This window comes from Epinephelus moara, chromosome 9 (assembly GCF_006386435.1).
Source record: "Epinephelus moara isolate mb chromosome 9, YSFRI_EMoa_1.0, whole genome shotgun sequence".
Taxonomy (NCBI): domain Eukaryota; kingdom Metazoa; phylum Chordata; class Actinopteri; order Perciformes; family Serranidae; genus Epinephelus; species Epinephelus moara.
The window spans coordinates 38,305,487-38,315,472 of record NC_065514.1 but is presented as its reverse complement, the minus strand read 5'-3'; the positions used below and the strand labels follow the sequence as shown (position 1 = coordinate 38,315,472).

The 9,986-nt window shown below is 40.3% G+C and overlaps 1 protein-coding gene across 3 annotated transcripts in view; it reads left to right on the top strand.

Annotated features, from left to right (window-relative positions):
• Window positions 1-9,986, top strand: part of slc27a6 (solute carrier family 27 member 6) — a 143,157-nt gene that overhangs the window by 87,848 nt on the left and 45,323 nt on the right. For 2 of the 3 annotated variants that reach the window (XM_050052687.1, XM_050052689.1), the window contains exon 5: window positions 1,192-1,386. The exons of the other annotated variant lie outside the window; for it this stretch is intronic. In XM_050052687.1, the coding sequence (XP_049908644.1) occupies window positions 1,192-1,386 (195 nt within the window). The remainder of the gene's footprint in view (window positions 1-1,191; window positions 1,387-9,986) is intronic. 3 annotated transcript variants of the gene reach the window in all.

Sequence of the window (9,986 nt, the reverse complement as noted above, 5' to 3'; positions counted from 1 at the left end):
AAAAAGCTTGTTTAGTGGACTAACTTTGCACTTGAATTATGCCCGTTCACTTACATTTTAACAGGTCTGAAGGTACTATTCGCCCCGGCTGTGTCTAGGCTAACGGCTAACATGCTAACTATTATTTTTATGTCACTAGTCACTTGAAACAAATTTAGGACGATAGGAGACAGGCTGAAATAAACCGAAATTTCCCTTTAACCAGGGTGTCACATAAGTAGGCCTACACAAATGAAAATACATATAAAAATAAAGACAAACTTGGGTAGAAGCATACAGATAAAGAGGTATATTCAGTCAGAGAATTAGGGGAAGAAAGTTGCATAATTTTTCACAATATATGGATATATCAATATCAGCAAAAAAGCCAATATTGTGCATCCCTGGTGTGAGACAAGGCCTCCTGGCCAACAAAACAAAATGGCTGACAACAGAAAACTACAACAAAGATGACTGCATCAAAGATGGCCTCTGAGAGAGAGGGAGGTTCTGCTTGAACATGAGGTCAGTAGAAGAACAGAGGAACAAAGAAACCATGTGAAATGGAAACGTTGAGTCCCCTCTCTGATCTATGTTTCAAACAGTTCAATGTGTTAAGTGTGTGATCTGTGCAGACTAATGGTGCCAGGTTAGAATCAGACTAATTAGATTGCATGCAACACCTGGTGTCTGTATGAGGCATACTAACATTGATTTAGTGGTGGCACAGCCAGCTAACCAATAGCCTGACTACAAAATGACCACAACTATAAAACTAAGTGAACAGAGTTAAATCAATGATGTTACACATAAAGTAATAGAAGTTAAACAGTCTTGCTTTGCGCATTTCTGCAAACATTATCTAGGCCCATTTGTTACATTACCAGTGCATGGATGGAATGAAGAAGAACCTAAGTAGAAATAATATTGTATTATGGGGTGGTTGTATAGCATTCTTTTTGATGTGTAGGTAGTCATTATGTATTCATGGCAAGACTTTTTTTTCCTTGAGAGCTACAGTTTGAAAGGTTGTTGCATAACTGACTTTTACCTATATAAAATTCAAGAATGATAGAATATATATATTCTATCATTCTTGATAGAATATATATATTCTATCATTCTTGAATTTTACATGTCACTGAGAAATGATCAGTTGTCACCTGTTAGATCTGTTTTGTTAATATCATCACATCCCTCTCCCTCCATCAGACAGAGATTGATAAAATTCACAAGGTGCGTATGGGAGTTGGGAATGGACTGCGACAGGACGTCTGGCGGGAGTTCCAGAGTCGCTTTGGAAACATTAAAATGTGCGAGGTGTATGGCTCCACTGAGGGAAACCTGTGTTTCATGAACCACATTGGCAAAATTGGAACTGTGGGCCGCTCCAACTTCTTCTACAGGGTGAGTATTTTGTAATCTTAAGGTGTTAGGTCTGCAAGATGTAAAGAGGGGATGAATTCCTGACAAGTAGTAAATGTGGGCACATTACCCAAACAGGAAGTCCCATGTCACACACTTCACTTAATACACCTTGCTGGCACATTAACTATGTCTTTACCTTACTGTAGGCAACGTTATCAGCCACTTATAGTTACAGGCCTTCACTCTGCCAAAAAGACCAAAAAATAAAGAAGCAAAAAGCACAAGCGTTGGAAGTCTAGTTAGTTAGTAGCAGGATTAGGTATAATGTTGGAGATATGGCCAGAAACTTAGTTTAAAATATTACGAAAAAACTAAACAAACATTATTATAGAATGTGAAGAAATAACAGGTTTGATATGTATAAGATGTCTTTGTATTGTGTTGCGGTGATATACAAATAAGCATGCTAACCAGCTAGCCTCGGCCCATTGTGTCTTGCGATACCATTTTTACCCTGAGAGCGGTTTATGAAACACTGTAGCATCCAGTCTACCCTCAGTCACATGAAAGAACAAAGAGGTAGAGCTGCCCCGAGGGCCGAGGGCTCGTCAGTCATGGTAAAGGTGCAGCCCCCAATTAAGCTGGGTACACACATAAAGATATATAATGATACTGATTTTGTCCCGATTTTCCCCCTTCCCGACCAAGGATGGCAAACGCCTGATTATCTTATGTCTCATAAGATTATCCTGTTGTGTGAGGTGTGTTAAGAGTCAATTTGTCCTGATAATCTGCTAGGTAAAGGGTAGGGGTCGACAATCGTAAATATTAAACTTTTTCAATATTTCCGATCAAAAATCCTTGTGTGTGGGGAAAGCTGACGACCTCCGAGTCCTGACTCCGTGAATTGTGACGTGGAACGGAATGTAGCCAATGAAGAAGCGAGCTGACTGAGGAACAAGGAAGCAGACATAGGAAATAAACAAGTAAGCATGGCCGACCCGAAGCACAGAGTCAGGTGGACGTCGGAAATGGAGGACCAGCTCGTAGATCTGTGGAAAATACAGGAATGTTTATATAATATCTCCACCAAGTCGTATCACAACAGGAATGACAAGGGCAAGAGTTGGTGAAGAAATTGCCAGCGCCATGGAGTTATCAGGTAAGCTAATAGCTAGCTAGCTAGCTAACAGCTAGACTTGCTCCAGCCAGTGGTGTAATCATAGTAGCTAACGTTAAACCAGCTAGAAAGCTAGCTTGCTAGCTATACGTCCACACAGGTGTAATCTCCCTGTTCCATCAAATGCTACTCCAAAACCCAACCTCACTTGGCAACTAGCAAGCTCACGGCTAGCATTGGTAGCTAGCACTAGCCAGCACTTACACTCGCTTGTGTGTGTGTGTGTGTGTGTGTGGGTGTTTAGAGAGGAGGGTTGTGGAGGGGGATGATATGTAGATTCTGAGTCTCATATAAAGCTGTCATTAAAGGGAAATTTCGGTTTATTTCAACCTGTCTCCTATCGTCCTAAATTAGGATAAATGTCAGAGAACATATAGAAAACGACATGTAAACGTGTTGTCTTACCTTACCGGTGTGCTGCCATGTTTGTTTACCATTTAGCTCTGCTTTCCAAAGCGCGGCCGAAATATCGCGAGAACAAGCAGCAACAGCTGGAAGGCAGAACCGGACAGTAGCCTGAAAAGTTCATTCATTTATTTTATGAAAGATTTATAGAATAATGGCTGACTTTTTGCCAGACTTCGACTTTGTGGAGGAGGAATTTGATTTTGCAGAGTTTGATGGCCGCCCTTATTTATTTGAGCCAGAATACACTGACGAAGAGCTTCGTGAAATTGAAGAACGGAGGAGGAGAGAGAGAGAGGCGCAACAGGTAGAGGACGAGAGAGGAGGAATGGCTGCTGCAAGGCTGCGTAGCTCTGGAGATTGGTGGTGTACCTGTGAATGCTGTGCCCCAGTGCCCACAGAAGAGGAATGCCTCTGTTGCAAGGAATGGGACCGGTTGCAGCCTTATTTTCAAGGTCTGGATGTGACCGAGGACGAGACACCTCCACCTGGAGTAGTATCCAGCTGGGCTTTATCTAGAGCTCGCGAGATATATTTCGGCCGCGCTTTGGAAAGCAGAGCTAAATGGTAAACAAACATGGCAGCACACCGGTAAGGTAAGACAACACGTTTACATGTCGTTTTCTATATGTTCTCTGACATTTATCCTAACGATATGAGGCGGTCTTTGTGGAAAAAAAGCTTGTTTAGTGGACTAACTTTGCACTTGAATTATGCCCGTTCACTTACATTTTAACAGGTCTGAAGGTACTATTCGCCCCGGCTGTGTCTAGGCTAACGGCTAACATGCTAACTATTATTTTTATGTCACTAGTCACTTGAAACAAATTTAGGACGATAGGAGACAGGTTGAAATAAACCGAAATTTCCCTTTAACTGCCTCTTAACTCTAGTCTTTATGACTGGATAGTTAATAAGCTTCAACTCTGCTGTAACTTGCACCCCAAAGTGGTGTCACCGTCTGCCACTGCTTCTATTTACCTGAAAAGTAGTAGACACTTACTGCAAGATTATTACTTTATCCAATTCAATGGAATCAGCACATTGGATTTTCTGGGGCTTTTTGGTCACATAGGGGGGTTCAGGAGTATGGGCATGTAGTGGAGTACATGTGTATGTGTGTGTGTGTGTGTGTGTGTGTGTGAGAGAAAGCGAGAGAGACAGAGAGACAGAGAGAGACAGAGAATGAAAAGAAAGAAACATTATTTGTTGGTGCTCATAATTGCAGTGGAAGAAGTACGTGCAAAAGCCACATCATTAAGGACCCAGTATTCCAAACTACTGAAACGCAAACCCAGTGGGAGTGGAGAGAAGGCCTTGACGGGAAAGCTTGAAGCCTGTGTTTTTTTTTTTTTTCTGAAAGCACACTGTTATTCTTCAGAATGTCATGCAAGGTACTTTAAAATACTATTTCAAACTGTTTCAATTACTTATCTGTTCTTGATTTGTTAATGTTGGTCAACAACACTTCACAATAATTGAAGCAGGCTCTAAAAATGTTTACACTTTTGTCACTAGCAGTGTTATAGTTGTATGATGCCACATTGTTTATACTTTTTTATAAAAAATATATATATAATTTATACTTGAGACAGTATTTTCTATGTTTACTTTTTTTTAAGATTTATGAGAAAATGTTTACATGTCAATTGATGACAAGACAAATAGACTGGAAAAATGTTTTTCTTTATTCACAAATAAAAAAGGTAAAGCCATTAAGTGTCAGTTACATGTTTATTTTTAATGCAAAGATACTAAAGAAATGTTTTATGAGTCCAAGTTTTTATTTCAAAATAAACATAATCCCCTGCATTTTTCATTGTTGCTCCAAAAAGTCTATATGTAGTTATCCTGCCAGGGAACCTGTCCTGCTGGTGTAACAAAGTAGCTCTTCAGGTTGTCTCTCAGTGCTTTGGCAGCCATGGAGCTGTTGCCACATCTTCCTGGTTAAAGAGGGAGCAGGGCTCCCAGGCCATCAGCTCTCCAGGTACTCTCCACAAGCCTGTGGTTTTCATCCACCTGTATCAGCCAGCCCTGGAGGTGTGTATGTGTCAGACCTCACCTCACACAAGTAGTTGTGGAGACACAGTAGCGAAAGCCATCTTCTGCACCTTGTTAGGGTTCAGCATTATAGTGGTGAGGAATACTCTCCACCTGTTTGCCCATATTCCGAAACCGTTTTTGACCACTCTGCATGCACGCGAAATTCTGTAATTGAAGACTCTCTGCTGATGGTCCATGTGGCGGTATGGGTACGGTTTCATAAGGTCAGGGCACAGAGGGTAGGCATCATCTCCAAGGAACATATAAGGGGCTTGGATGTCAGATCCTGGGAGCAGACCTGCTGTAGGGAGGTTGAGGAGACCACTGTCAAGTGCTTGCTTGAAATCTGACTCCGCAAACACTCCTGCATCAGATGCTCTGCCCTGGGCTCCCACACTGATGTACCTGTCAAGACACTTTTATTTATATAGCCTATTTACAACAGCTGCAGCTGAACCAAAGTGCTGCACAGGTAACAAAGAGCAAAAGAGAAATATACATATACAGAACATAAAACCTGCTTACCTGAACCTGTACCTGGCATCGACGACAGCCATCATCAGCCCAGAGCATCGTCCTTTGTAATTTCGAAAGGTGCTCCCGCTGTGTGCTGGTGGCAGTATATTTATGTGTTTTCCATCTTAGTATAGCGCCACCTATGAATGAATCTTGGTCATTTTTTCTAGCATAGTTACTCATGGTCTCTACTTGCTGTATGCAAATTTCGAACATTTTTGGTCAAGTACTTTTTGAATTATTCAAGAAAAGCTTTATGGACCGACGGACCGACCAACCAACCAACCAACCAAAAATGGCTGCCAGTGGTTACTGGCATGGAATGGTTTGGCTATCCTCAGGGTTCCTACGCAAGTATGGAAAGTATGGAAAAGTATGGAAATAAATTTGATCAATTTCCAGGTATTAAAAAGTATGGAAAATGAAAAATAAAGTATGGAAAAATATTTATGTTTCCAGACTATTACCACTGTTCTAAAATACTGTTTTCTAAAATAGAAAATTAGGTATTTCCAAAAATAATTTAATCAATCCGGATCGTGTTTTATGCCGGGCCAAGCACAGTTTGTGTGAGAGCAAACGTCTCAGAAAACATACCGCCCCTTTTACCTGATTGACAAGTGGTATGTCCAGTCCGCTGCCCCATGACCCTCCTCCAGCCCCCCAGGTATCAAGTTTCACTCCAACACTGCACCTTCGACAAGAAGACGAGTTTCACGTGGTTCACAATGGGTAGATGCAAGTTTTTGGATGGATGGCTTGACAATACCGTATATAAATACTGGTTGGCCAAGGATTCCCAATTCACACACACAGCTAGATGCAAGCTTTGTGTGAAATCGTTTGACATCGCCAACATGGGGGAGAAGGCGATCTGGGCCACATGAAAGGAAAAAACACCAATGTCTCATTACTGCATCTCTTGCACCCAGAGTCCCAACCTTTTTGCCTCAGCCCAGACATTGAACTTATCTGAGTTTTTATTTGCATGCCATTATGGTACTTGGCTACAATCGCCTATTAAGAATAATTAAATATTAAATATGATGTGAAATATGATACACTGATATATTTACTCAGATGTCGCATATTCTCTGGAAAAAAAAAAAAAATGCAGAGAAAAAAAAAAAAAAACGCAAATTAGGGTATGGAAAAGTATGGAATTTTTAAATTCCAAATGTGTAGGAACCCTGTATCCTATAGGTGCTGTTTCATGTTTTTAGTGCCACAAATATAATTTAGAGGCATATTAAAGTGGAAAAAGCTTTATAAAAATGTAATAGAACAGAACAAGAGCTTTTTAAAACATTTTATTAGCTTCTCATTCACAGTTTACGGCCTCCTCTTTGGCTTGTCTTCTCATTCACAGTTTACGGCCTCCTCTTTGGCTTGTCTTCCTGTGTTGCTCCTTAAAAAGCAAAAAATTAAAATATTTTAATCATTTGCCAGATTAATGGGGCAGCATAGCTCAATATTTTTCTAGAATCGTTCAATTTTGTGATAAAAGCACCAAATTTGGCAGATGTGTTGACAAATATATTTAGAACAAATCTGGATATTGGGGCATCAGAAACTCGCCCCCTGGTGGCCACAGCAGGCAATTGAATCCTACCTGCCCAAGGACCCGTCCCGTGGATTGGATCCACTCCAAAATGTAATGGCTTCTAAGTTGGACCATGCTACATGCCTCCACCAAGTTTTGTGAAAATCGGTTGGAAAGTTTTCACATAATCCTCATCCAAAAAATGAATGGAGGTGGGTGGCCCGTGGACGCGCCCCCTGAGTTGGATCAACACCAAAATTTAATGTATTTTAAGTTGGCATGTGTTACATCCCTCCACCGAATTTTGTGAAAATCGGTCAGGCAGTTTTTGTATAATTCTGCTAACAAACTAATAAATTGGGCGGCATAGCTAAAAAAAAAAATTTGTTTTTGCAATAAAAGCGCCAAATTTGGTACATTTATAGCTTAATATACTGGAATAGAACACCTTGGTCACCCCCCCCCCAAGCTGCTGTTACCATGTTTTCAGCACCACAAATATAATTTAGAGACCAGTTAAAGTGAAAAATATGTTTCATTCGAAACAGGCAAGAGCTTTCGCTATCTTGCAGCCCAACAAATGGCTGCATGTCTCAGACCAGAGATGTCATGTGCCCTTCCAATGTTCCATGCTTTGACAGGCTGTGACATCATATCCAGCTTTGCTGGACATGGAAAGAAGGCAGCATGGTCAACATGGAAGTCGCTGCCAGAATTGACAGATGCACTACTGACGCTGGCAAGTGGACCAAAGGACATCCCAGATGATGCAATGAGCATTATTGAGAGGTTTGTCATACTTCTCTTTGACAGAACCAAAAGCTCTTGTTCTGTTCTATTACATTTTTATAAAGCTTTTCCACTTTAATATGCCTATAAATTATATTTGTGGCACTAAAAACATGAAACAGCACTTATAGGATAGCCAAACCATTCCATGCCAGTAACCACTGGCAGCCATTTTTGGTTGGTTGGTTGGTCGGTTGGTCGGTCGGTCCAAAAAGCTTTTCTTGAATAATTCAAAAAGTACTTGATCAAAATGTTCGAAATTTGCATACTGCAAGTAGAGACCATGAGTAACTATGCCAGAAAAAAGGACCAGGATTCATTCATAGGTGGCGCTATACTAAGCATTTCAAAATGAAAATTTTGATTTTCTTGAGGTTGTGTGTATGCATGTTGTGTGGATGCATGCATGTATGAGGTCGCAGCTATTGCGAATTTGCGCTTGTTTTTAATTTAATGTGAACTGTGAGTGTGTCTAACTGTATTTTTCTTAATTTAATACATAATTACATTTTTAAAATATTGTAATGAATCATTTAAATATTTTGATTAATTTTCCACCAACACGTACCAAATTTTGTGCTTTCATCACAAAATGAACGATAGTTTAGCTATGCCGCCCCACTAATAATAATAATAGGCCTAATCATAATGAACATTACACATTCTCAGTTGACACAGATACGGTGATTCTAATGCAAAGACATCTTATTTGTACAAATATACAAGTTGATGACTACAGATAAACAAGCTTACCTTCAGATATTCATCTCGAAGTGTCTGGTGCAGGGCTTCGCATGTTTTCACCACAATCAAGGAGATTGTGGATTCTCCAATCCTGAATTGGAAAGAAAGAAAGAAAGAAAAAAAGAACGAAAGAAAGAAAGAAAAAAAGAATACATAGGCTAACATTTAGTTTCTGCACCAGCAAGTGTGTGTGTGTGTGTGTGTGTGTGTGTGTGGGGAACACAACAGCTTCATATCTTGAGCTACGAACCTGTTGCCAAGTAGCGGAGAGTTAAAGCCAGTCTCTCCTTGGCAGTGATGGCTAATCTCCATATTATCACAGGGGCTACTTTGTTGAGAACGTACTCAAACTCCTCTGTGTTCATCCTTAACAGCCCCTGGAAACCTGCTCTGTCAGTTATCTGTCAACATTTCACAGATGAATGGCTTTAACACAATTAACCATGCACAATGTCTCTTTCTTGATAGCTGCCAGATTTATTTAGCTACATTTAGGCAATAGCGTTACTAGGCTAATAACACCAGCCATTAGCCTAATTTGAGAACAACTCACCTCTAGCTCGCTCAGTAGGTTATAAAGTCCGTGTTCACGCTGTCTCCAGAATTTATTCCAAATTCTTTTCTTTTTTTTTTGCTCGAGATTTTTTGGTCAGCAATAGTCCCAAGACCACCATCATTCCCTGTTCCTGTATGTCCTCTTCCATGTTTTGTGTTGTGTTTATCTCAGTCTGTGGTTGTTGGGGGTTGTTGCTATGTTTTGTCTTCCGTCTGATTTCCGGATATCCCGCGACTTCTTCTTCGTCTTTGTTAGATCACGTTTGATCACGCGAGATTTCTGGCTTGGAGGATGAGATTCTAGATCTTTCCTGGGACAGAATCGTTATGTGTGTGGTGTGCTGTGTTGAGAATATCGGAGCACACCACACACAGTACGATCAAAACTGTTCAGTCTGTTAACTGTTAAACAGTTTGACAGGTGTTCTTTTCATGAAATTCTACACCCCTTTCTTCTCCAAATGTACCTTTGCTCATTGCATCCAAATAGTTCCATTTTAACTTTATCAGTCCACATGACTGGTTTCCAGAAAGCATGTGGCTTGTTCAGACGTTCGAACTTCTGATGTTTCATTTTGTTGTAAGGATGCAGCGAAAGTTTTCTTCTGTTGAATCTTGCAAGAGGATTATACACTGAACAAAAATATAAACGCAACACTTTTGTTTTTGCTCCCATTTTTAATGAGCTGAACTCAAAGATCTAAATCATTTTCTATATACACAAAAGACCATTTCTCACAAATATTGTTCACAAATCTGTCTAAAATCTGTGTTAGTGAGCACTTCTCCTTTGCCGAGATAATCCATCCCACCTCACAGGTGTGGCATATCAAGATGCTGATTAGACAGCATGAATATTGCACA